The sequence below is a fragment of the Drosophila sechellia genome, chromosome X, assembly GCF_004382195.2.
Source record: "Drosophila sechellia strain sech25 chromosome X, ASM438219v1, whole genome shotgun sequence".
Lineage (NCBI taxonomy): Eukaryota > Metazoa > Arthropoda > Insecta > Diptera > Drosophilidae > Drosophila > Drosophila sechellia.
The window spans coordinates 11,631,569-11,658,566 of record NC_045954.1 but is presented as its reverse complement, the minus strand read 5'-3'; the positions used below and the strand labels follow the sequence as shown (position 1 = coordinate 11,658,566).

The window sequence follows — 26,998 nt, the reverse complement described above, 5'->3', positions numbered from 1 at the left end:
TACATGGTAATTGTTATAACTTGTAGTAGCACCTGATCTCAGTGGAGCAGAGGAATTTAAGGAATGTTTTTTATTGGTAATGAAGCCTTAATAAAATGCCGAAAAAATTAATTTGCCTAAATCCGTCATTGTTAGCAATCATAATTGGCTGTTCAAAACAGTTATTACTTCGGCTGTATGCCATTTCTAGCCAAGTTATGAGAAACAAAGCCCAGTTAGAGCATACTTTTAGACATCTTCGGTTAAGAAAACGCTCGTTATAGCTAGATGATCATCTCCGTCGAGCCAAAGAGAGAGCCACAGAGAGAGCCACAGAGAGAGCCAGAGAGCCAGAGAGCCAGAGAGCTGTTTGGCGGGGGGAGACAGCCGCAGCTCGGCAACCGGGCAACCTGGCTAACTGGCAACTTGGCGACTTGGGAGCTTGGCTCAAAAGCTGTGGGCCGAGAAGGCCGATCCAACCAGTCTGGCCCAAAGCAAACAGTCAGTCGCCAGCCAGTAATCCACTAGAGCGCGTTCGGGCACGGACAAGTGTTAGAGACAAGTCTGGTCTCAGATCACACAAAATTCCAAAAAAAAAAAAGTATAGTGAGAAAAGCCAGAAGAGAAACAAATCGGCATTTAGTAAATCCAAAATCAACCAGACGTCGAAGCGCGACTCAAACGGAAAAAGTATATACCAGCGTTTTTTTTGTTTTGTTTCATATTTCGTTTAAGTTGTAGTTTTTGTTATTTGCATATCTATTTCCCGTAATACACTTGCGAAAGCTCTGCCTCTCTTCGTGGCTAATTTGAATACCCCAACTTGCAAACAGCATTTGAAAATGGCATAGAAAACAACATTTGTGAATAACATTCGTCTGTGAAACTACGTTTGGTTTTATTTTTTTGAGTGTTTTAAGTTTTTAAGTTGGTAACCAGAAAAACTATAATGACCCAAGTAGTGTTATAGTCTGATAAAAAAAAGACGGCTTACGATATGATGGCCCATTAAAAGTACAAGCTAATCGCCTAAACACACCAACCTTCTAAAAACACAAGATCATTGTTTAAGTTGTTCAATAATGCAACTGTGCTAACACGTAAACAAAAAAACAAACATCGAAATGTGTTGTGCTGCAACTCAATTGAGTTTGAGATAGGTGTGTGTGACGCCTTCTCAGTTGAGATGCCTTCTGGGTACTGAATATAAATCATCGTCGTCGGTCTTCCAGGAATTCGCATTACTAATCCTAACCCAGTGGAATGGTGGATACGATTCTCGGCCGCAAATAGAAAAATTGAAAAGCTTAACATTTCGAATAGGCAGTGTGCGGTCAAGTGGACAATGGCGCCCTGTTTCCAATCGAGGCAGGTCCATTCACAAAAGAACCAATCTTTGGCTTTCCCTGCCAGACAAATGAAAAGAAGGGATCAAAAGTAAGGTACAGTAATCCCCTGGCAGAATAAATGGCGTTTGATTCTGATCCGAGAAAGTTTCACTTCACTCCACTCCACTCCACTCAATTGTATCTGATCGTGTGCGGAAGTGTGGCAGAATGGAGAGTTCTCACCGCCTTGATGATTTCATCAAATTTAATTGTTATCGCCATCGTGACGACTGCTATTTTTCGTGGACGGATGCCACTGGGCTTATGGGGCTCTTAAGTCGCTGCACTTCAATTAGCTCTTGGCCGAATTTGAATCGATTAGCTGGAATGGCTTTTGGAAGTGCATTCTTTTGTGCTCTTAAATGGCACTCTAGCAGTTAGATTCTGCATTAACATATTCTACAAGTCATCTAGTAATTGGTGTCTAAAAGACAATTAGAACTGGCTTAGAATTCTTTAAAGGTACATTATACTGTATGGTACCTTAAAACTTCTTCAAATAGAGCAAGGTACCAATGGTTTCACTAGAAGCATAGACATATCGAATGGATAGCAATTAAAACGAATATCATGATATGGGTACTTATTGGATTATATAAGATGGTTGCAACCAAATATGTTGCAAGTATAGGACAAGTATAGTCCAGTTTCGCCACTGCACCACTTAAGAAGGTAAAACGTGTGCCAAACCAGAATCTAGTAGTTACCAGGCAGCAGATTTTCAGTGCTGATTGTACACCAGGAGGTACGAGTATTCATGGCTAATGCGTGGGTATCGCCCAGTTGGAATGCTGTCGAAACGCCGCCGTTGAAGCTGTTGTTTTCCAGAGCTTGAACACCAAACGCCGAGCAGTGTCTCCGATGCTTACGCATTTCGATGAGGCAAGCTCGTCTTTGGGGCGCGAAAGAGAGGCAGCGATGCGGGGCGGCGAAGAGCGGTTGGGACGGCTCAATAAGCGCACAGCGCATGCGCAGCCCGAGTTCGCGATACATACCTGGCGTACACCGAGCAAAAATCTATAAAAGAAGTTTACTAATTTGTAATTCTGCCAGGGTTCTGTCAATATTATTATAAAATTAAATATAATATGAAAAGTATAAGTTAATTTTACAATCCAGTGTAAAGAAGGAAATAGAATAGATTAGATTTCAAGAATGTGCTCTGTTATTTCTCTCGGTGCACTTGTATTTCAACTGGCACTCATGCCTTGCCAACTCTCGTTCGTCGCGTAATCATTAAACCATAGCTCGGATCTGGAGGGAGCGGTGTGCGGAGTATTGTGGAGCATGGTGGAGCTACCAGGGGTGTTTGAGACTCGGAGCGAGCGACCAGTCAAAATACCAGTTTTTTCCAACTGAGCGACAATGCGAACCTATCCTACAGATACCTTCTGGTCTCCCAGTGTTGGTTGGTGTATGTGTGTGCTGGTGTGCGAGTGTGCCTGTGAAGCTGCATACAAAAGATACATATATACATACATACATATGTACATAACCACTTACATGGCTAAAGGTGTGCTGCACATACACGTGTGTTTCGATGTGTGTGCCGAAATTTTTACATGAGAAAGAACACTAATCCAATTAATTGCGATTTTTTGCGCGGCCTCACGTACACGAAAATAAAACTAGAAAACTTTTTATGATTTTTCCGGTGCAATTAGGATAGTAACATAAAAAAAACTCTTTATTTGGTGGAAAGTATTCAAAGTTGTGAGCTCATATTTTATTTTCCAACTGGGGAAGATTTTAAATATTTTGGTTGTTATTTTATTCATATAAGGTACATTTAAAAAGATACTCATAAATAAAAAAAAACGATATATTTCAGAAAGCGATATCTTACTTATTATACATTTAAACAACTAAAAAAAAGAAACATAAATAGGTTTCTATGTTTACTTATATGCTTCATCGCGCAATTACCTTTGTGAAAAATGAATAAGAAAACCCTTCGGCGCATTCAACTGACTCATTGCATTTTTAATGATTGAGTCAACATCTTATCTCATAGGACCTTAGAATTTTTCCGGTTGACTGCACTTACAGCCCCCATAAAATATAGTATATATGTATGTACATATGAATATATAAAATAACTCAGCTTAAAAGCTTAGCTGTTCAAGCGAAATTCAAAAACACGGGATTTTAAAGATCAGAGTTTAGAGAAATCATATATATAATATATTTCAAGTTCCGTTTGAAATGGGCAGTCAAATAGAGGGTTTCCGGTGGAACCAAAAACAAGTTCTTTGCGCCTATTTAAGCCAGCTTCGTGAGTCACTCGAATGATAACAAAGTTTGTCTATTGAAACGCGACAGCAACCTTGACAAGTACATGCATTTCCAGTGCAGTTCGAGTGCTGTATGGCTTAAATCGAGCGGCTGGAACAGGATTGTGGCCCAGGTGTACCATTAAGTTACCTTGCCAGGGCTGTGGCCAAAATCCGCTCCTACGTGCCCAGCTTTTTGCCCAGCCAATGTATCTGTATCTGTGGCTGTAGCCGAGCTTCGTCGTATCTGAATCTGTCTGCTGAAACTGTGTTGTGCCTTGTGTTGGTTGGCTGAGTGAAAAACCCGTTCTTGCTAAAAGTGGTAAGCTTATATCGGAGTAGTAGAGTTTTAGCCACTGCCATTGCTGGTTTTTCGCTACACTTTTGTCTTGGATCGACTCGAACTGGCTCTGCTTTTGCTTTGCTTAGTCTCTGCTTTTGCTCTGCTTGTGCTTTGCTTGTGCTTTGCTTTGCTTTGTCGCAATGCAGTCGGCAGATGGATGGAGATCCGCTTCAAGGCGAGTGCCTGTGACAAATATGGCTAAATTGTCGTAGGTGTCTGTCTATATTGGTCTACCAATGGCCTCAACTTCTACATCGAATCTCTTGTCTTGTCAGCATTGCGTGAGCCCAGACGCTTTTATGCAATAAGTGTAAGTGGATGGCATGGCGTGCATAAATAAATAAACTGGATGAGAAAACCAAATTATCAGCATCCAAGTAAAGATATTTCTTTCTGCGGCAAAAGTGCTGCTGTATCATTGTGTATTTTGTGTTTGCCAGTGTAATCTGCGTATGGCAGTCGCAAATCTCTTCAAATACCAAGTTGGCTGACCTATCAATCTTCGCATCGAACATCTGTTCATCTGCGACGGTCCACGCTTGTCCATCAAAGTCAAAATTGAAGGCAAAGTGAAAAAAGATACAAAAGAACTCAGATCGCAGCAAAAGCCGCTTGAAAATTGGTTCTTGGCTTTATAGCTAAGCCGTGCTCCACATGAATCACATACATATGTGTATGTGCCTAGGTATCCATGTATCTATGTATCTCCGTATCGCGATATTTGGGGCGAAGGTCGTTGACAGAAGGCCGCCAAAAGCCAAAAGCAAAATAAATACAATGGGCGAGGTGGAGGTAGCTTATTCAAAGACTCGGATGATGGTTCAACTGAACGGTACCCTTTGCGATGGCAATAAATTATGCACTTCAACTATCTGATTTATGCTCAGTTGTTTAACAGAGCTACTTTGAAGTTCCGCGAAAGTCTAGGAGAAAGATAGAACTTCTTATGGTACACAGGTCGTATTAGATGTTTATCACGCATACGTCATGTTGTACGCTTTATGGGTATGCCATTTGGAATACGTAACTATTTTATATCTAAAGAGAAAGATAACATCATGACTTCTTATTTTTTATTCCATTCCTTTAAGGGAAAACCCTAATTGAGCTTTCTTTTTCACAGCCCGAACCCCACGTTTTGTCTGTTTTTCTGGCTCTGGAGAGCCCCGCGTGGAACTGCCAACCGAAATGAGCTCGGACCAAGGGCCACTCTTGGCCAAAAGAGGACGGCATGGCCTGCTGGCCGCTCTCCTGCTGATTTGCCTCGCCGGCCAGACGGCGGCCCAGTCCAATTACGTGCAGCATGGAGACAGCGGTAACTACACCACCAACGGATTGCCCGAGGAGGCGACACTGGACGGCAAGGTGAGTGATCACTCCAACCGCACTCCATTCGCTCGGTTTAACGCCCTTGGAATTGCCAGTTGGGGCCAGGTGGGGCGTCATGGCTGTGCCATCCATCAAGCGTGGCCAGTTTATCCATTTAAACGGACGTCAATGTCGAAAACTGCATCCAAGACTGGGCTTAATCGCAGCTGAAAAGAATAGATACATCGCTAATGGGCTAAAGAAAGGAAATGCAATGGTTTTAATGAGGAAATGCAACTGCAACCACAAATTAAAGATATGTTAGCGATGCATTTTCATCTTTCCGTTTTATAAGCTAGTGTTATATCAGTAACTTTGGGCTCCATATTCAACTGTACTTCCGATGGAAGTGGGGTCCACACTCACAATGGATGCTCGGTTCGCCACAGAGCCAGTTGCACAGATCCTAGGGAAAATCCCAGGCCCATTGTCTTGGATCGAAATGGAGCACGAGCACGGCAGAAAGTGGCCATTAAATATGCATGAACCTAGCCACCTAGTTAGTTTTTTGTGGAAAGTCAAAGCTTATACGTTTATATGGGAATTATTATTGGGCATATGGAGGAGGTTTTATATTGTTTATGGAAATACCAAACGGAATTCTCGGAGATGCAAAAATATGGCTTTAAAAACTACTATACTTTCTTAAAGGTTACCAAACTGGACGACATCAGTCCACTGATTTTCCTCAACCGAACGAAGGCCGCTCTCAATTGCGCCGCCGGTTCCATGCAGGTAATTGGATCTCCTTTCGAGGATTACCCCATCCCAAAGCCGCAATTAACTAAGCTTTTCCCCCAAACAGGTTGATCTCAAGTTCAACGATCCGTTCCATGGCATTATCCAGGCTGACTATGATCGCAGTAGTGCGTGCCGCGTTAGTGGAAAGGGAGCCCTCAGCTACCGACTCGAGTTGCCGCTCAAGGGATGCGGTACCATCCAGGTGAGTATCTTCAGGGCGACAGCTACATACCTTGCAGATGGATCTGAGTCTTGGTTATTCCATTCTCCTCTATAGAACCCCACCCGTGTGTTCACCAACAACATCATTGTTCGATTCCACGCCAATCTGGAAATGGACGGCGACGAGATCATCACGATAGTCTGCCGCTATCCACCTCCAGTTCCCTCGCTTCCACCTGCACTGCCGGCTCCAATGTAAGTCCTTCAATCCGAACCTATCTGCTTGGATACTATCTATGCTCCTCCACAGCCTGAACCCGATCGCCACCAGTTCTGTGCTGCAGCCGCCGCTGAAGAGCATCCAGATCCTGATGATCATCTGCGCCATCATGTTCCTCACGCTCCTCCTTCTGGGACTCGCCGTTTCCTACTACTGTCTGCGCAGTCGGTCAATTCCGGTGGTACGTCGCCTGCCGATGAGCATGGGCAGCGGATCGGAGATCACCAAGCTGAGTGGCAGCAGTGTGGGTAACATCAGTGCGTTCGAGGGCGTCAAGATCCCCAGAGCCCATGCCGCCCTGCAGGCAGTATACAGCTCTTCGGGCAGCGAAGGTGCACTGATACCCTCCGACTATCCCAGTGAATCGCACTCGGAGATCGAGGAGATCGATACGAGATCACTGCCCTTTAGCTCAGCGGGTAGCTTCGAGAATCGCGCCTTTGTCCACGAAACCTCCAGCATCTACAGTGATCACTATGCTCCGGCTCAGGAGATGCCGTCCGCGAATGCGGTGTTGACCACCACCTCGGTGACCCGCCACTCGATTCCCATACAGGAGGCAGTGGCCGCCGTGGATTCGCCCAAATTCGATGTCCAAGTGCGCGTGAAGAAGTCACCACCCCCACCTCCATCCCCAGTGACCTCGGATACGGAGAGTGTGGCCACTTTGCGTCCGGATCGCAACAATCTTTCGACCATCATGGAGGCCTACGAGGATCGCGAGAGCGTGCTCACCATGGACTCCCTGCCGCCGCAGGTCGAGACGATGCACTCGCAGTTCACCTATGTTCCCGAACTCCATCCAGCACCGCAAGCACCCCAATCTATTCCCCTCCCGCCGCCGGCTGTCGTCGAACCCAAGTTCTCCGTGTACACACGAACCCATCACGAGGTGGTGGATGGTCGCCCAGAGACCTGGTCCGATTACACCGACGGCCCGGCGCCCAGTGAGATCACGGACTTGTCCTCTGAGGCACCTGACATGACTGTGGAAACGATGCACTATTACGAGGATGAATTCATGCCGGCGTTGGAGCCACCGGTGACCTCGCACACCGTCGACGATGTCTACCTGCGCACGGTGACTGAAAAGAAGACAATCGAAGACATCGAGAGCCACAAGCGTAGGGTCACGGAGTACAAGAGCAAGCCGAGGGCACCACTGCCGCCGCCACCACCACCACCGCAAGTGGATCCCAAGTTCGATGTGCGGGTGCGCAACTATCCTGGCGACCGGGAGCAGCAGCTGTGGGAGAACTTCTCGGACATATCCAGTGCCTCTGGACTGACCCTTACGCCCAAGATGGAGCGCAGCGAGCTCAGTCTGCCGCCGGCGGAGCTACCAGCTCAGATCCACGACAACAAGCTAAAGCTCACCAGTCCGGAGCTGGTGGGCAACATGAAGCCGATCGAGGTGCCGCCACAGGACAAGGATGTGCCCAACTGGGACGTGCTGATCCGTATCCTAGAGGAGCCCGAGATGTCGGAGGTGGGCCAAGACGACGTGAGCTCCGTGCACAATCTGACCTACGACGATCGGGCCAAGTGGAAGGAGATCATCACCACCCAATCCTCGCTGCGCACCATGCTCACCGAGGCGGTGGTGAGGGAGGACTTCGAGCGGATTCGTCAGGACACCCGGTACGAGCGCATGTTCGAGCCACAGACCTGGGACGTGATCATTCGCATCCTGGCTCCGCCCGGCGACGATGATCCCGACGTGGAGATGCGCACGCCAAGGCGCGGCAAGAAGGCATCACCGCAGCCATGGGACACCCGCTCCCGTCGCAGCTCGCTGCCCACGCTCTACGAGTACGACAGCGATGGTGGATCGAGTGTGCGGACCATCCGCAACGATCCGGGCATGTCCGGCATGCTGATGACAGGCGCAGGACCTGGCGGGGCACCTGGCGGACCCTTCAATATGCAGCGATCGCGTCGCAGTTCGCGCACCTCCTACCAGACCGACCACAACGACTTCCGCTCGATGTCCGAGGTGACCGTCGACTTTGGGCGCCCGCACCAGGTGGACCATCCGGACAACGTGAGCGACGCCAGCAGCTACTACAGGATGCAGTACTACGACGACGACGATCGGCGCTCCTTCCACCGCTCCCTCAGCCATCCCTCGCTGGCCCGATCCGCCAGCGAGTTCACCGAGCACTGGACTGCGCCCGACGAGATGGAGGTCTCCTCCCCGGAGGGCACTCCGCACACTCGCCGCGCCCGACAGGTGAGTCAGCCTTCCAATCGAATCCCAATCACTTCTCATATCGTGGATCCTATATGCGCACATCCTATATCAAATCTTTGCAGCCCCTGTCGTCGAATCAAGTGGCCTTAGCCACCGGCAGGAGCGGCGAACGTGTGCTGTCCCAGACCCAGACGCAGAGTGAATACGTGGAGACCCATCGGAGGGTCTACCATGCGGAGAAGGAGATGCCCTTGCCTCCACGCAAGTGGTAAACGGATTGGAAGACAACGCCCATTGAAACTAACAATCGATATAGCACAAAACATCCAGATGAGCCACCCATTGTCCCATCAGGAGCGAGTAATCGAGGGCAGTTCAGCCAGTTTCGAGAATGCCCCTTACATGTAATTCGAATCAATGGGTCATATATGCATGAGTACTCAATAACCTTACAATAATTAACAAACGTGCCAATTACAATTGCCTGACAAAGTAGCCACTATAAAGAAAAATCTGATTGTCAGTTCGAAGCGTATGATGATTTAGTTTTCGGTTTTCTGATTATTATTTTTTTTTTTATCGTAATTTTGAAATTCATTTCCCAGTGGTATCAACTCCATTCGATTCGTGTGTTCTGCACTCCCAACTGAGATTTCGCATTTAATCAAAGATGTTCAAAGATGAGTGAAAAGAGCAGGGTAGTTAATTAACCAGATGGTTACAATTCTAGCTAAATGTGTTCTTTAAATGTTACGCTGCCGTTCGATAGGAAATTTGTATGAGCAGTCACAACTTCTCAACTTATCGTCAAAATTAGTTGATCGCAAGTCCAATACTTTCTAGTTACAAATGTATATATAAACAAATTGCCACATGCACACGATTGAGTTTTGAACAGATTCGAGGATCCTTCAGTCTTTAAAAATATACATATACACTATGGTAGTTGGGATAGATACATACACAGGTTTGAAATAAAAGTATTACTACTGATTAGTATTCTTCTCGATACACTGCATATTGGAATTGAATATGAGTAGCCTAATGTTGGGGTATCCTAATTGAACAAATGACACAAGTAGATTGCAAATACACGATGAATCGGATGCCTTTCCAGGCTGCACACACGATATACTTTCTCATGATAATCAATTTTCGCGTAACATAGTACTAATCCGTCCAAGACATATACTATAAGTTTAATTGATAAATAATAATTGTCGCGAAATCAGCGAAAGCGACATGCTACAGCCGTATAAACAAACTTACATATTTAATTCGCTTTTTGGCTGGGCAAGCCTTCCAAAATGTGTATAATCTAAAATAATTTGAAATAAATTATAAATAAATAAAAATACCCACTAACAAAGGCGTCCTTGGTTTCATTTCAACTCTAAGTACTTCTTAAAAGCATTTCAATACCACCACAATCGAGTAAAAGGAGATATAATATCAGAAAAAAATGCATCAATTGCAAAATTAAGTTTGATATGCAACCACCCAAAATTTGAACGTTTATGTGTTTAAATATTCAAATTCAAATGCTCAAAATCAAAAAAATATATCAGTTTCTCTGCTACCTTAATTCATAAAATGAAGTAAATAAATGAATAAAATGAAATAAATGAATAATAGCAAGATTTGTAAACATTTACCTTTAAGGTTTATGCAATTATTTTCCCAAGTGTATATTTTAAATGATGAATGCGCATTTTTTGATTGTTTCGCTGTCGCAATTTAAGGAAAATGCCCAAACATATGCACATACATACATGCGAATGAATGTAAATTTATGAAGCCCTCGCTCAATTCAAGTAAAACAACATTTTTCTGAACTCAAACCGTTTCAGAGACACGAGCGGGTAACACGTAAATTATCTCGATCTGTTAAGTAATTGTTTAGTACAGCTTTTTGCATCCAAAAATTGCAGACAATTAAAGTGAGTGATGCCAATTCACAAATGATATAAATATTACATAGTTGGTTATTTTATAACAAATATTTGAAATCCGTTTTTGTGTTATAGGTGGACATTGTGCAAATCTAATTTAAGTGCGACCGCCTTTAATTCTAAAATGAAAATCAACAGCGATTCAAACCAGGAACAATACTACAGACGAAATATTTTAGGAAAAGTTAATGCTGCGGATTGCGCCAGCTATTCCCACAATTTATTTATTGAATATAAGCTACAATTATTTTTCTGGGCTGCAGTATGCTGCTGCGTTCTCATATTTTTGATTTGTCTGGCTATATGTATTTCTATATATGTATATTTTTTAAGCTAATCAAAGTTAAAGTTATAAGTGGTTCAATCTAAGGTAACCACTGTATTATTATTTATGGGAAAACCTTGACTGTATTTTATTATGCTGATTCGTTCACATTTGATTGGTTTCCTTGTTTATTTAAGATTTGGGTTTTTGAGTTTAAGTGTATCCTATTTTTATACCCGTTGATCGTAGGGTATACTAGATACGTTTAAAAGTATGCAACAGGCAGAAGGCACTTTTTTGAACCATATTTCTCTATTTTTTTTATTTTTAATTCTATTAGTCTTGTAAATTTCTATCGATTTGCCAAAAAACTTTCTGCCACGCCCACTCTAACGCCCTAAAGCCGACAAAACAGTCACGCCCACACTTTAGAAAATTTTAAATTTTTTTCTCATTGTATTTCCCAATATATATCGATATCCCAGAAAAATGATGAAATTTCGCGTTCGCATAGACACTAGCTGAGTAACGGGTATCTGATAGTCGGGGAACTCGACTAAAGCATTCTCTCTTGTTTTGTTTTCAATTCCCCTAATAATTACAAGGAACACTTGCTATTGAAGGTAAATCTTGATGAATCATATTATTGTATATATATTTATATCATATATTTATTGATAACGGAAAAAGTTTTGATTATAATGATTGCATTCGCAACTAAAACTTTAACCAGTGGGAAATATTTGAAGGTTTTATTTGTTCCTCCATTTTATCCAACAGATTGCATAATTCCAACGGTACCAACGGTATCAATTTAAACCTAATGGTTAAATGCTGTTTGTAATAGTTCATCATAAAGTCTACTATATAAGTACCGTTAAATAAATACGCAGTACGGGAATCCTATGCTTGTTTATTCATTTCTTAAATTTGGGAGATATTTTGGTAAGCAGTAATTTTTGTATGTATTTAGCAAGAAAATTATTTTACGAATTACTAAAGGCACAATACTTAAACGATATTTTATTCACCCCGTCACCGATAATATCTACAGTCAACACTAGCGATTGATGTTGCCATCTGCGGTTATCGATAGACCCCTCGTGAGTCAAATGCAAACTGACGTATATTTATTACTGGCAAAACAGGCCGGGCAAATTTATTGAACGAGCAAGAAAGTGTTCGTTTTTTTAATCCTACATTCCCCGCAATAGCGTGGGACTCTTGAACACACTTAATTCAAAACACACAACAGCCACAGTTTCGAAAGAGCGCCGAACGGCGGGCTCCCGAATACGGAAAGCGCGAAACGCACACACGACACCATCACCATACCATAATCATCGCGGCCACGCTCCAAGCTTAGGTATTTGTCAATTCCGGAAACACTGACCAAGCGATCCGTGGTCTTGGAACAGGTACTGCAGGTAAGCATCAGCCCCATCCGGGTAACGTACCTATCGGCCAATGCTCATTGCTAACTAGATCTCATCACGATCCCTTCGGAAACGCACCATAATCACCTTGGGTGAGAAGAAACAACAAGCGCCATGAGCGTGGACACGTACGCGCCCAGCTCGGCGCTGTCGTTCCTGGACATGGACGACAACGAGCTGCTTCCGGGAGCGGATACTCAACCCACGCAGTATGATTACCGGGACTTCACCATGCCCTCCAACTCACAGAGCCAGACCCAGAATGATCAGCTCGAGATGCACGTGAGTTGTCCCCCAAAACATACCGCTAAACCCAAATAGCATATACCCTTTTTAATTTACAGTCACGCCGCTCTGCCGGAGACTCGCATCCACGACTGGCCAGCATCACCAACGATCTGGCCGATCTGCAGTTCGAAGAGGAGGACGACGAGCCTGGCAGCTCGTATGTGAAGGAGCTGCCGCCGCATGCGTGCAAGTATTGCGGCATCCATGATCCAGCCACGGTGGTCATGTGCAACAATTGCCGCAAATGGTTTTGCAACGGTCGTGGAAGCACTTCCGGTTCGCACATCATCAACCATCTGGTGAGGGCCAAGCACCGCGAGGTGACGCTCCACGGGGAAGGTCCCCTGGGGGAGACAATCCTGGAGTGCTACTCCTGTGGTGTGCGCAACGTCTTTGTGCTTGGCTTCATTCCGGCCAAGGCCGATTCTGTGGTCGTGCTGCTCTGCCGCCAGCCGTGTGCCGCCCAGAATTCGCTAAAGGACATGAACTGGGACCAGGAGCAGTGGAAGCCTCTAATTGCAGACCGCTGCTTTTTGGCCTGGCTGGTAAAGCAACCCAGCGAACAGGGACAGCTGCGAGCGCGCCAAATCTCAGCCGCTCAGATCAACAAGCTGGAGGAGCTATGGAAGGATAATATTGAGGCCACGTTCCAAGATCTGGAGAAGCCAGGCATTGACTCGGAGCCAGCACATGTGCTACTCCGCTACGAGGATGGCTATCAGTACGAGAAGACCTTTGGGCCGCTTGTCCGCCTCGAGGCCGAATACGACCAAAAGCTGAAAGAGTCGGCCACGCAGGAGAACATCGAGGTACGTTGGGACGTCGGCCTCAACAAAAAGACCATTGCCTACTTTACGCTGGCGAAGACCGATTCGGACATGAAGCTCATGCATGGCGACGAGCTGCGCCTGCACTACGTGGGCGAGCTGTACAATCCGTGGAGCGAGATCGGCCACGTTATCAAGGTGCCGGACAATTTCGGCGATGACGTCGGCCTGGAGCTGAAATCCTCAACGAGTGCCCCGGTCAAGTGCACCAGCAACTTTACGGTGGACTTTATTTGGAAGTGCACGTCATTTGACCGCATGACTCGTGCTCTGCGCAAATTCGCCATCGATCGCAACTCGGTGTCAAACTTCATCTACTCGCGCTTGTTGGGCCACGGTCGTGCGAATTCCAACGACGAGGTGCTGTTCCGCGGCCCGCAGCCCAAACTCTTTAGTGCCCCGCATCTGCCCGATTTGAATCGCAGCCAGGTGTACGCCGTGAAACACGCGCTTCAGCGTCCGCTCTCGCTGATCCAAGGGCCGCCTGGCACGGGCAAAACCGTAACTTCGGCGACCATCGTTTACCAGCTGGTCAAGCTCCATGGTGGCACAGTGCTGGTGTGCGCTCCCAGCAACACGGCCGTGGATCAGCTAACTGAGAAGATCCACCGCACAAACCTTAAAGTGGTGCGTGTTTGCGCCAAAAGTCGTGAGGCCATCGATAGCCCGGTAAGCTTCCTGGCGCTGCACAACCAAATCCGTAACATGGAGACCAACTCGGAGCTAAAGAAGCTGCAGCAGCTGAAAGACGAGACCGGTGAGCTGAGCTCAGCTGACGAAAAGCGCTACCGCAGCCTGAAACGTGCCTCCGAGAACCAACTGCTGGAGGCTGCCGACGTTATCTGCTGTACATGCGTGGGCGCCGGCGATGGACGTCTATCGCGAGTCAAGTTCACCTCGATCCTGATCGATGAGTCTATGCAGTCGACGGAGCCGGAGTGCATGGTGCCAGTGGTGCTGGGCGCCAAGCAGCTGATCCTCGTGGGCGATCACTGCCAGCTGGGACCTGTTGTTATGTGCAAGAAAGCAGCTCGTGCCGGGCTTTCGCAAAGTTTGTTCGAGCGCCTGGTGGTTCTGGGCATCCGTCCGTTCCGGCTGGAGGTGCAATATCGTATGCACCCCGAGCTGTCCCAGTTCCCGTCCAACTTCTTCTACGAGGGATCGCTGCAGAACGGCGTCTGCGCGGAGGATCGTCGCCTTAAGCTGGATTTCCCCTGGCCACAGCCGGAGAGACCGATGTTCTTCCTGGTGACGCAGGGACAGGAGGAGATTGCCGGCTCCGGCACCTCGTTCCTCAACCGCACAGAGGCGGCCAACGTAGAAAAGATTACGACGCGATTCCTTAAGGCAGGCATCAAGCCGGAACAAATTGGAATCATCACGCCTTACGAAGGTCAGCGCGCGTACCTGGTGCAGTACATGCAATACCAGGGCAGCCTGCACTCTCGCCTATACCAGGAAATCGAGATCGCCAGTGTGGACGCGTTCCAGGGACGTGAGAAGGACATCATTATCATGTCTTGCGTGCGATCTAACGAGCGTCAAGGCATCGGTTTTTTGAACGACCCACGTCGCCTTAACGTTGCCCTTACCCGGGCCAAGTTCGGCATCATCATTGTGGGCAATCCCAAAGTGCTCGCCAAGCAGCAGCTGTGGAACCATCTGCTCAACTTCTACAAGGACCGTAAGGTGCTCGTCGAGGGATCTCTGAATAACCTTAAGGAGTCGCTCATCCACTTCCAAAAGCCCAAGAAGCTCGTCAACAGCATGAACATTGGGGCACATTTTATGTCTACCATTATTGCCGACGCTAAGGAAGTGATGGTACCGGGCTCCATTTACGATCGCAGTGGCGGTTACGGCCAAGGTCGACAAATGGTGGGACAGGCAATGAATGGCGCCCAGTATGGTGGCAGTGGAGGTAGTCCCTACGGAAACTCACCTCTCGGCTACGGTGCTCCCAGCTCCAACTCCATGATGGGCTTTGGCATGGGCAGCGGAGGCAATGGCGCGGCCGGTGGCAACAACAACTTCGGAGGGGCAGGACCCAGTTGGGCAGCTGCCCAACTCCACCACGACTCCATTGGCTATATATCCAACGAGCATGGAGCAGCAACCCTAGGCAACATGCCAGTGCCGGTTGGCATGTTCATGAACATGAGCAATATTCCGCCGCGTTTCTACAACCAGCACCAGCAGGCGATCATGGCGGTCAAGCAGAATCGCGCCATTCAACAGCAGTCGGGTAACTTCTCTCCGGGTAACTCGGGTATTGGAGTCACTGGAGTCAGAGCCGGACGAAGCGCCTCCCTAGGCGGCAATAAGAAGACCCACAAGCTGGGAAAATCGCGCGTAATGGGCGGTGGGACTGGTGGAGCACCGCAAACACAAGGAACCTCGGTATCCAATGCTGCTCCATACAGTCAGCAGCCGATGCCTTTGTCGCTGCAGATGACCCAGCCCAGCGGTTTTGCTCTGTCCCAGCAGCCAGAACTTTCACAGGACTTTGGGCAAATATCGCAGATGGACGGTTTGCTTTCCCAGGATGTTGCCTTTAACGTGGTAAGTGTGGAAGTGATATTTCTGAATCAAAAGAGTATTAGGTAATTTGAATTATTTGTGTGTAGCAGTCGGGCGAGCGGAGTTTGAATCAGTTCTCACAGCCTTATTGAGAATCCGGCTGGAGGTGCAATAACTACAATCGATAACAAGCAACACAAACGAAACAACAACAAACTCAACTTTGAAGTCATCATCAAGGAGTAGCATCAGTAGGCAGCAGGGACAAAGCAGATAGGACTATCACGGGAACAACGACAGATGCGGGAAACAATGCGACCTAAGAACATTAGGAGAAAGCGGGACATTAGAGATGGCAAATCGAGACGAGGCAGCGTGATAGATGGATACGGAGATGGCAAGATGTGGAGTTGCAAAGTTATAAAGAAGACTGAGACGGGAGAGGAATGTCGTATGATCGAAATGTCGAGTGCAAATCACTGTAGGCTGCCAGGATGCACAGCTGCAGCCGCTGTTCCCGTAGCGCCGCGGGCCATGGTGTCATAGCCAGGCGTCTTGCCAGTGGCCACCGGCCATTGGCAATTGGTCACGAGTGCGCTCCCAAGACGGAGTTCGCCCACGGATGAGACAATCTGCCAGCGAGGCGCCACACAAGATGGGACAACTTCTCGACACGTTTCTTTTCTCTTTTGCCAGCCAGGATTCGCAGCCGGAGCCTAACAAAGACGCAATCACTCCCGCCCAGGACATGTATTCACCAAGTGGCTTATCTTCTAACCTTCTTCTGGCCTCTAGTGCTGCAGCCAATCTTTAGCTCCTGTTTTAACATTTTCCCAGCCAAAGCGGCTTACTCACACACCGATCCCCATATATGTATGCCCACTGTTGTACATTTTTTGGACTCTTTTTTGATGCATTTGTTATCCTAACAAACACGAAAACAAAATCAAACAAAAACAAGGAAAATCACGCAAACAAAAAATCAAGACGAAACAAAATCAAACTCAAAACACATGGATACACCATTTTAAATCGCTCGGGAACGCTGGCGGATCCCCCAAAGCGGATGCATGCTTCCAGCGCAGATCGGATATCGAATGGTTGATAGGAAAACGCATTGCGATTTACCGATCTACATAAGTACACCACAAAAAAAAACACCATAAAAAAACACGCAAACATTAACAAACCCCGAACCAACGGAATAAATGATCAGGATCAGAAAAGTTTAGTTATTTATAATATTAATGCAGTTCCAGATGCCTGATCATTGTTTTTAAAACGAAATACAAATTGTATATATTTCCATATATTGTCAGTTAATTCTTCCTTCATGCGACTATTTGTCTCAAGAAAATGGAACATTTTGTTTGAAATTCAAAATAAAGATTTCCCTTGCGAAAAAAACCAATAAGTGCGCCAAGAATTTTCTCTTTGGGGCATGTGAAAATTGAATATAAATTCGAGTTTCCAGACACTTGGCTGTTTTGTTGCTTTTTTAATTTACAGAACTTGCAATTTTACATTTTCGGTTGACATGTTGTTTTTCAAAAAGATACACACACACCACTGGAGGAACGAACATCGCAAACCTCCGTGGCTGTTTACAATAATTAATGAAATTCGAGCAAACAATTCGAGTGTTTATAGGTATAAATAGGAGAATATAATAACATTTAACAAGATGTAATGTAATGTAAAAGTCTATTGAAATTCGATTCCAGTCGGGCGGCTGCTTTCACGTTCTTTTCCGTACGGATTCGGTTCGGATTCTTTTGAATTTCAATTTACAAGCTTTTCTGTTTCGATTTAACATTGGTGCACATATTACCTATCCATTTAGTTTCTTCATTCTTGTTTCCAAGTACCATAAAGTTGTTGTGCTTTCTTTTTATGTTTGCCATTTAAAGGGCTCCAATTAGGCGACATGCGCTGCAGTCGTTTCGGCATAGGTCGAGGCTGCATTTGGGTTCAATGTGCTGGACACTGGATTGGCACCTTCTCCTCCTCCTCCAGTACTTCGCTGCTGACCGGAAATGGGATGGAGAAGCTGCTGCTGGTGCTGCAGCTGGGGAAAGTGCTCGGGCACGTGGTGAATGGGGCGGAAGATGGTGGCCAGGTCGAGCGTGTGATCGAGGCGACGTGCCGAGACCAGAAAGACGGCCTTCACACGCTCAAATGTGGGCGCATCGTAAACGGATCGCGCCGTATTGGACAGATCGAAGGGCTCCTCGATGTTTAGCTCCTTCCACTGGTAGACATCGTTCTTGGGGCTCTTCGCCATTCGACATGTGGATACCGGCAGGACACCACCAGTTCGAATCGAGATGGCAAAGTTTCGGAAGCTGTATGCAAACGAACAATGGGAGATTACCTGCAATGGATTCAAGATCGGATCGGAACTTACTCAAAGCTGCTATAGTACTTGAAGAAACCCAGAAGGTGCTCGCCGAGCGTCTGGGTGTTTAGCGCCTGGTAGGGCTCGATGGGTTCGATGAGATCCAGATCCAGGCAGTCCTGCTGTCCCAGCTGAAACTTCTCCGGGTACATGGAGTGCAGGCAGGGCAGGACGTGGGGCACACATGCGTGCTGAAGGTAGTGCAGAACCATTAGCACCAGCGAGTAGCTGGAAATGGTCATGCGCTTGGCATCGTTGATGTCGTGATACTGCGCCCAGAGCTTCACGATCACCACCAATGGTCGTGTACGCCAATCCACTACAAGGACATAGTTTGAGTTAAAGCATATTCTCTATACAAAGTGGGAAACACAATTGACATCGAACATATTTAATGGATTCAGACGATAACTCGCATTTCTAAACTTACTTGTACACTATCTTTTGAAAGGATTGCTAGATAGCTTTTAAAAACATTTAGGACAGGCACTCAAACGTACACCACATTCTTTCAGAACTGTTTAAGCTGCTTTCATTGACAAGAACATGAAGAATTTTCAATACACAATTAAATTTTAATTCGAAAGGACTCTGAAGGTCATCTTACTTTGGGCGTAAAGTTGTAGCAGATAGGTGTTTTTGATGCCCACGCAGTTGTTGAAGTTAAGATCGACCTCGATGCCATTGCTGATGTCCTTGAAGCGCAGAATCGGCACTCTCGCCTCGATCAGATTGAAGTCCTGGAAAACCTCTGCAAACGACAGTCACTCAGTGCCGAAATCAGTGTACGGAATACGCTATCCTTACCCGTGTCCTTCAACACCGCGTTGAATAAAGTGAGAATGATCAGAGCCTCCGTTCGCTTCTCGTTGTGGAAGTGATGGTGTTGGTGGTACTGATGCTGGTGGGGGTGTACCCCCTGCTCGGGCAGCAGACACATGTCGATGTCGGAGGAGTCCGTTCCGAAGCCCGTGATGGTGGATCCAACTAGGCAGATGCGATACCTCTCAAACATCGGTTGCTGAATATTACGTTGCTATTAATAATGTTCACACATCGATTATTTTAACTTACATGCATCCATAGGTGCAAGTAGCGCCAGAGACGCATTTTAAGCTTAAACTTCTTGTGCGTTTGCTGGGCTCCCCTGAATCTCTTCCAGATTTCCGCCGACAGATTGTCGTACTTGCACATGCAGATGAGCTTCTCTGGCTGCACGGTGACCTCAATGTTTCGCGCTTGGGCCAAGTAGCGATCGGGCGGCAGGATCATCTCGTACCAAGGCCCTCCGGCTCCAGCAGCAACTGGCGTCGGGTTCGGCGACGAGATGGACGGATGTGGTGGTGGTGGCGGTGGGCGGTGCTGGACATAGGAGCTCATTGCATGTCCGCCCATCTGACCATGTGGACGATGACTGGCATGCGATGGAGGATGTTGCTGGTGCAGTGGATGCTGCACACGCATCTCGGGCAGATGCGGTGATAGCTGGGCAGATCCCAGTGCGCTGGGAGTTGGCGAAATGGAGAGGTGGACATTGTGGCCCAAGCTGGAAATAAATGCAATGACCCAATCATCAGCTTGACCTCACCTGACCTCAGTCCGTCTCGAACTTACCGACTGCGATTGCTTGTACCGCTCCAGTGGGACTCACTGCCAAGTGAGGATGAGGAAAGTGCTGGCGATGCTGGTCGCAGTGCACCGGCATTCCCATCATTGTTGTGCGGTGATGTTCCGGCTCCAGTTCCGCTTCCGCAGCTGGATCCGTAGGAAGCCGGGTAGCAGGGAGAGCTAGAGTGTGGCCACACGGTAGCTGGAGGCGCCTGGTGACCCTGACCCGGATTGCTGAGGCCGTCGGCAAAGTGAAAGAACATATGTGGCGGGGGCGGCGGCGGAGGATGTGAACTCGTTCCAGTCGGGATTGGGTGCGACGACAGCTGCTGCTGCTGCTGGGGCGGCATAATGTAGTGCCCCGCCTGATTATAACTGGGACTCGTGGACAACTTGTCACAACTGGCGGCCGCGGCAGTTATGGCCTCATCTAGCTGGGCGCAGCTAATCATTTTTGTGGGCGTTGTCGTGGTCACCGGCGACAGCAATCCGTGGCTACCAAGCATAGCCAGCGGTGGCGGTGGAAACATGTTTCGTACGTGGTTCGCTGGCGCCGGCAGAACAGAACCGGACACCGGAGCAGATACGGAGCGAACCGCCGGTAGCAGTGCTCTGTCCACAGCTGTCGGCGTTGTACTCGAAGCTGGCGTTATCGAAATGTTCGGCTTGCTGAGCAGCGATGGCTTGACCACCGGTGTTGATCCCGCTGATGATGCGGTCTCGCCGGTTGCCTCCGTGTCCACGTGAATATAAGTAAGATTATAGATATTTTGGTGCTCGGAGCGCGTGGGCGTGGAACCAACTTCGCCCGTCATCGGGTTATAGCTGTGCTGATAGTATCCGTTCTTATTATTCCCACCCTGCATCCGGCGGTGCATGGCGTTGAAGTGGCTGCTGGCCAAGATCTCGATGGTCTTCTGTTGCTGATGTGGATGGTGGTGCTGTTGCTGTCCAGATGCGGATCTGTCCGCTGGATCCCCACTCTTTCCCGGTGGACTATAGTGCATCTTCTTGTTGATGCCGCTGCCATTGTCACTGTGCTTCCGCCGGAAGTGCGGATGCGTGTGCTGCTGCGCATGATGTTGCTGCTGATGCTGGTACTGCTGATAGATATTCTGGGCATTCCGGTACCGCTGCTGCTGCTGCTGGTATCCAGACCCCGTCGACTGATGACCATATTGATGCCGTGAGAAGTTGCTGTTGCCGTTGCTGCTACTTCTAATCATGTTGCTGCTGCCCGTATTACTGCTGGACTTCTCAGTGCTATCCGGAAGCATTTCCTTCTGCAGGAACGAGGCAATGGTCAACTGCTTAGGTTGCGAATAGTAATACGAATAGTAGTTGTTCTGCTGATGCTGCTGGTAGCCCGAGTTGCGCCTGTGCTCGATGGACAGTGACTGCTGTTGCTGCTGTTGCTCCGATGATGTTGCGGCTGCTGCTGCAGCTGCTACTGCGGCCGCCGACACAACTGCTGCTACCGTTTCCTTCTGAAAGTAGTCATGGATTAAGCCCTGAGTTGAGAGCATATCTAAGCAACTACTCACATCTTTAAGCTGACTGGCGCTTGTCTGTGGGTAATTAGTTTTCCAGAAACTCAGAGGTTGCTGTCGCGGTCTCTGCTTGACCGACTGATCCTGCTCCTGATCCTGGCTCTTACCCATGATTGCTTTAGTGACATCATCTGCACTCGACGATTCTGCAGTGGTCCTGTTGCTGTTGCAGCTACCTGTTCGAGTTCCATCCGTTTCCGTCGATTCTGCTGCACCTTCCGAGCTGCCGGATTCCGATTTGCGATAGTAGGCGGCAGTTGCGTCCACTGATGAGTTGCGTCGCTTGGTATCAATGCTACTGGTGTTGTTATTTCTGCAGCTAATATTATTGTTGTTGCTGCTGCTGCTGCTACTGTTCTCATTGAGCCATTTGGCTGGCTTTGTTCTGTTGATGCAACTGCTGCTGCTGCCAGTGTTATTGTTGCTGGTGCTGCTAGTGTTGTTGTTGCAGGTGCTGCTGTTGTTGTTGTTGCTGTCGCTAGAGTTGCAATCAGACACGAGTGCGTTGACAACATTCTGATTCTTCATCAGCGCATCGTTGTTGTTCGTCACCTGCTTCTCTTGTTGCAGCTGCATTTGCTGTTGCTGCTGCTGCCGCTGGAAGTACGAAGATGTCTGCTGTTGCTGCTGCAGCAGACTGTTGCTGCTGCTGTTGTTGCCATTGCCAAAGTATTTTTTTCGGGCCCACGAGTGACTGTTGTTGCTGTTGCAGTAGTGAACTGGCTGCTGTTGTTGTCCCTTGATGACCTCGTTGTTGTTGTTGCTAGTGTTGCTGCTGCTGTTACTGCTGTGGCAACTATTCACCTGGCGCAGCAGGTTGACCGTCTTATTGTTGTACTTCCCGAACTTCAGATGACACTGTCCCGGCTTGGAGATCGGCGATCCGGCGGACATTCGTGGCCGGAACTCGAGTTGCTGCGACTGCTGCTGCTGCACGGACGTGTTGCATGTTGCTGTGCCGCTGCTCTCGGCAACATCTGCGGCAAAGATCTTCATATCGCCGGATATTCGGGTGCTGAACATATCCCAGGTATCGGGTTTTCTAGGGTATGCTGCTGTCGTGACTCGAGTGCTCGGCCCGTGCGCTCAGTTGCTTAGAACTAGTTTTAAGTTAGGGTAAAATTATGTTTTATTTTTTTAGTTTCCTTTTCAAATTCGAAAACTTTTTAGATTTTTTATTGTTTTTTTTTTTTTTGTTTTGATATATATGTATTATAAATTTTGTGTATTTTTATATTTTTTTACTTTTTCTTTTCTTTTTGTATTTTGGTGCTTTTAGTCAGATACACTTTATTTCATTTCAGGATTTTTATATATTGACTCTGACTTTCACTTTCAACGTCCACCAGTGTAAAGTACCGTATTTTCACACACACACTATCCTAGTATTCGTAAATTGCGGTCACCTTGCTTCTCCTCTCTTTGATCTTCTCGTATCGTTGTGTGTGATAGGAGGCTTGCAAGAACCGTTACATGCGAGGAGAAGCGAAATCGCAACGCAAAGTGGGCAAAATAAAAAAGGCAATAAAGGCCGGCAACTAAAATAGAGAGGGAATCTGGGCTTACAAAGTTCAATCCAGGAGTGCGAAGAAAGCGCGCCAAAAACTCACCATGCCAAGAATACGGGGGCGTTGCAATTTTCCCGGAACCAGCAACCGGAAGCCGGAAACGGGACCAAAAACAAACGGTGCTTATCTTGTTGAGCGATCGTCGCACTGCTCCGTTCTCATTAATATCCAACACACACTTTCCACATCAATTCTAACATTCATAAAAAACTAAAACTGCTCCCGAAACGCTCTGAAATCAGCTAGCAACTACTGTACCAATCGGGTCTTGCATCGTATCCACCGATACCTTCTTCGGGACGAACCTTTGGTGCACATGTCATCGATAGTATTTACGTCCCGATTTGAAGCGAGATAGCGATATTCCTGCATCCGCTCTTAACCCTTTTCATCCAAAAGATCTACGATCCGATTCACTTCGTATTCTTATAAAAATTGGAAATCCTTTTCTATTGATCCGAGAAAAAGTAAGAGCTCTTATTTTAAAGTAATTTTTATTAAAGAAGTCAACAATGAAGAATTTTTTCGTACTACTACTAACATAATCGCTATCAGAACCGATTAAACAGCGACTTCCAGAATAAACGTGCTGGTAATAGGGTGTCGCGGCCTACGCAGCTCTTGTGGGTTAGCCTATAAGATAGAAAAATTATTCTATTATTATGGGTTTGTTAATAAGAAGGGTCCCCTCCATGAATACTGAACAAAATACAAACTATAGCTAGGTGAAATAAAGAAGTCTAAAAAAAGGCAAATAAAAATAACATCTTAACTACAAAAAGAAGTTGGTTGCCTTCTGTGTTTGTCGTAAAATAAAACAAAGTTATATAGAACAAAGGAACTCACAGGAAGTTAGCACGGCGGAGGCGCTCCAAATATGCATCCGTGGCCACGGCGGAGAGGAAGATCTTGCGCACCTGCGGTGGAACCTTATCGTGCAGCTGCCTGGCGAGCTTTAGGTGCGTATTAGCGGCACTGGCCACATCGAATATACAGTCCTCGACACCCTTGTCGTCGCTCTTGGAGCGAATGATGCGCTCCTGGCTGACGCCATGCAGCACTAGCACCTCGAGCGGAATGCAGGGCGCCTGCTGACGTCCTGCCAACGGTATGGATCGCAGCAGGGTGGCGATGCCCTGGGCCTTGCCCAAGTGGGAGGCGGCATGATCAGCATTCAGGTCACGCACTCCGCCCACCTCCAGCAGTAGGAGCAATAGCGAGGAGAAGGTCTGTTCCGTGTACTCCTCCAGCTCGCGTATCGACTCAAATGCATGGGTGGGCGGACGTTCACGTGCTGTGACCAGACGGCGCAAATAGACCTTATTTAGCTTGCGACTGCCCACCGTGTGCTTCAGTTCGCGCAGGACAGGCTGGTCCTCCACGTACGATCGTTGGGTATCCGGCTCAAAGCACTTGTCTATGGAGTCGTGCCAGAACTTAAGGCGCATTTTAGCTATTTGCGGCTCAATTTGCTGCAAGGACACATACATTATATAAACGATTTTGTTGGACAGAATGAAAAAAGAAGTTTAAAAAAAATACGCGGTTTCCGTTTAAAAAGGAGGAGAGAAATTCCACTCTTTCAGTGTATACAAGAAACTCTGTTAACAGCTGAGTAACAGCTCCTTCTGAATTTAAGGCACCACGTTGTTCTAACTTAGCAAATAAGCCCAAGGAATTTCGATGCTCCACTCACATGGCCGCTAACCGATCTGGAGACCTCCACATTGAATGCACGTAGGGCGAATGCAGCTCGTCGCAGTTCCCGCGGCAGGAGCAAGGTGCACAGGTAGTTCTCGTAGTCGTATTTCCTGGTTATCCGAAATATATCCATATTCAATTACACGGATAACTGCAATCGACAAGTTTGCGCTACTTACTCGACAAGACTCATGCAATGTTTGGCTCCGTATCCATTCTTGTCCGTCTCAACCACTTTCTTTTCCTTGGGAACCGCATTGATCTTGGCCTCCTGGTGAATTCCGGCATGCCTGACAATTTCTTGGCCGGACTTGGCGTTGAATAACAATCGGCAATTCCAATTTCGCACCAGGCGCCGCATCTGTGCTTCTTCTTTCCACCAGACAACTGAACATATGTTCTGAGCGGTGCTGCCAAATGGCGCTCGGCTAGTCAGAAAGTGGCCACATTTGGGGTATTATCGATTACTCGGAAATTAATTTTGGCGGAAGATTCAAAATCCTGTATGTGACTTGTTGGTAAATTTATAATAGATTATTATAGCTTAGCTTAGGTATATTTAAACTATACCTTCCGTAAGTATTGTTTTTTTTGCCATGCGTCATTTTCCTGACTTCTTTTTTCCGACTTCTTGACTGTTGTGCTGTTGTTGTTGTGGTGCTTCAAGAACATTGCCGCTGGTGGTGTATTCATCGTAGTTGCCACTTGACCGGGATCTCTTGGTGGTCCTTGGTGGCCTACGTTTCCAAAAACTTGAACACGTGCACCAGGCCGCGTATGCACAGGTAAGCAAAGGTAATTTAAAATATGTATTTTATATATATATATACTTACGCTAGCCGGAGGCGAGGTCAGAGGTTTGTTCTCTAGCTGAATCTCGAGAGGCAGACTAGCGATCTTGTTGTTGCTCACGTCCAGTGATATCAAACTCAAACAAGTAAGCTTCCTGGGCAGATACAGCAAGTGATTGCTGCTCAACGAAAGCGAACGCAGGGATCTCAGCTCACCCAAGTGAGGGATGTTAGGTGGTCCCGAAATCTTTTTCCATTTGACATGCACCTCCATTTCCATTTACACTTCACGCCACAGCCTGACCTCAATCTGCCAGCAATTTGATTCGTCCCATTCGAGCCAACAGGAAGATTAAAGCTAATAAGGCCGCGTTACTCGACTTTTGAATGACCTCTGGTGTATTTGTATTATTGAAATTGTTTTATAGAATTAAATCAAAGAATAACTTATCAAAAAATAGTCACGCAAAGATGTGCCCAACATGTTTTAAAAAACGTATATGTTGTTGTCCATTGGAAATGTCGAAGATTTAGCAACCCCTTACAAAAAATGCGAAAATTTGGTCAAAAATTAATTTTACAAAATCCGTTTAAAAGTGAAAGGGGTGGTTAGTATTGGTAATAAGGAGTATAAAATTGTAATCCTTTTGGATGTGTGACCATTTTTAGTCAAGTTATCGCCAAAAAAGGCAAATTGAAAATTGAGTTTTTTGCCAAAAATAGGTTTCCAGATTTTTTGTGAAAAAAATAATCGGTATTTTGATCAAAACATTGAAAATAATGACCCAAATAAGGAATGTCATACCTCGCTGAGTTCGTTGTTTAAATCCCAATCGAATTGCATTCAAGTTTGGGAATTCTGGAATTTTTAAATTTTTCGGAAATTTTGATGCCAAAAATAAGTTTCCAGATTTTTTGTGAAAAAAATAATCGGTATTTTGATAAAAAATTGAAAATAATGACCCAAATAAGGAATGTCATACCTCGCTGAGTTCGTTGTTTAAATCCCAATCGAATTGCATTCAAGTTTGGGAATTCTGGAATTTTTCAATTTTTCGGAAATTTTGATGAAATGCAAAAATTTGGCCAAAATTTTATTTTACAAAATCAGTCTAACAGTGAAAGGGGTTGTTAGTATTGGTTATAAGGAGTATAAAATGGTACTACTTTTTGCTGTGAGACCACTTTTAGTCAAGTTATAGCCAAAAAAGCCAACTTGAAAATTCAGTTTTTTATTAAAAATATTTTTCCAGATTTTTTGTGAAAAAAATAATCGGTATTTTGATCAAAACATTAGAAATAATGCTCCCAATAAGGAATGTCATACCTCGTTGAGTTTGTTTTTTAAATGCCAATCGATTTGCAT

At 46.5% G+C, this 26,998-nt stretch overlaps 5 protein-coding genes across 8 annotated transcripts; 3 read left to right on the top strand and 2 right to left on the bottom strand.

The window, feature by feature from the left end:
• Positions 1-482: 482 nt before the first annotated feature.
• On the top strand, positions 483-10,097 carry LOC6620295. Its single transcript, XM_032726302.1, has 7 exons — positions 483-669; positions 5,107-5,348; positions 6,003-6,086; positions 6,157-6,294; positions 6,370-6,509; positions 6,565-8,767; positions 8,851-10,097. The coding sequence occupies exons 2-7, from the start codon at positions 5,172-5,174 to the stop codon at positions 8,998-9,000; spliced, it is 2,892 nt and encodes a 963-aa protein (XP_032582193.1). The 5' UTR covers positions 483-669; positions 5,107-5,171; the 3' UTR covers positions 9,001-10,097.
• Positions 10,098-10,195: 98 nt separating this feature from the next.
• Positions 10,196-11,049, top strand: LOC116802293. The gene is made up of 2 exons (XM_032726303.1): positions 10,196-10,668; positions 10,756-11,049. Exon 2 carries the CDS (start codon positions 10,805-10,807, stop codon positions 11,015-11,017), a length of 213 nt encoding a protein of 70 aa, XP_032582194.1. The 5' UTR covers positions 10,196-10,668; positions 10,756-10,804; the 3' UTR covers positions 11,018-11,049.
• Positions 11,050-12,040: 991 nt separating this feature from the next.
• LOC6620294 (regulator of nonsense transcripts 1 homolog) lies at positions 12,041-17,430 on the top strand. 3 transcript variants are annotated; one of them, XM_002044467.2, is made up of 4 exons: positions 12,041-12,372; positions 12,482-12,663; positions 12,726-16,058; positions 16,127-17,430. In XM_002044467.2, exons 2-4 carry the CDS (start codon positions 12,496-12,498, stop codon positions 16,166-16,168), a joined length of 3,543 nt encoding a protein of 1,180 aa, XP_002044503.1. In that variant the 5' UTR covers positions 12,041-12,372; positions 12,482-12,495; the 3' UTR covers positions 16,169-17,430. The 3 variants fall into 3 exon arrangements, with proteins under 3 accessions (XP_002044503.1, XP_032582191.1, XP_032582192.1); XM_032726300.1 differs by having other exon boundaries at positions 16,124-17,430; XM_032726301.1 differs by having other exon boundaries at positions 12,431-12,663; positions 16,124-17,430.
• Positions 17,431-17,477: 47 nt separating this feature from the next.
• Positions 17,478-22,749, bottom strand: LOC6620293 (poly(A) RNA polymerase gld-2 homolog B). Of its 2 annotated transcripts, none has more exons than XM_032726299.1 (7): positions 21,567-22,749; positions 20,029-21,509; positions 19,489-19,960; positions 19,222-19,435; positions 19,022-19,165; positions 18,424-18,733; positions 17,478-18,361 (listed from the first exon to the last, which is right to left on the bottom strand). In XM_032726299.1, exons 1-7 carry the CDS (start codon positions 22,593-22,595, stop codon positions 17,935-17,937), a joined length of 4,077 nt encoding a protein of 1,358 aa, XP_032582190.1. In that variant the 5' UTR covers positions 22,596-22,749; the 3' UTR covers positions 17,478-17,934. The 2 variants fall into 2 exon arrangements, with proteins under 2 accessions (XP_032582190.1, XP_002044502.2); XM_002044466.2 differs by having other exon boundaries at positions 20,029-21,506.
• An 868-nt stretch (positions 22,750-23,617) lies between these two features.
• On the bottom strand, positions 23,618-25,240 carry LOC6620297 (NADH dehydrogenase (ubiquinone) complex I, assembly factor 6 homolog). The gene is made up of 4 exons (XM_002044464.2): positions 25,021-25,240; positions 24,837-24,951; positions 23,987-24,612; positions 23,618-23,773 (listed from the first exon to the last, which is right to left on the bottom strand). The coding sequence occupies exons 1-4, from the start codon at positions 25,200-25,202 to the stop codon at positions 23,692-23,694; spliced, it is 1,005 nt and encodes a 334-aa protein (XP_002044500.2). The 5' UTR covers positions 25,203-25,240; the 3' UTR covers positions 23,618-23,691.
• Positions 25,241-26,998: the final 1,758 nt, after the last annotated feature.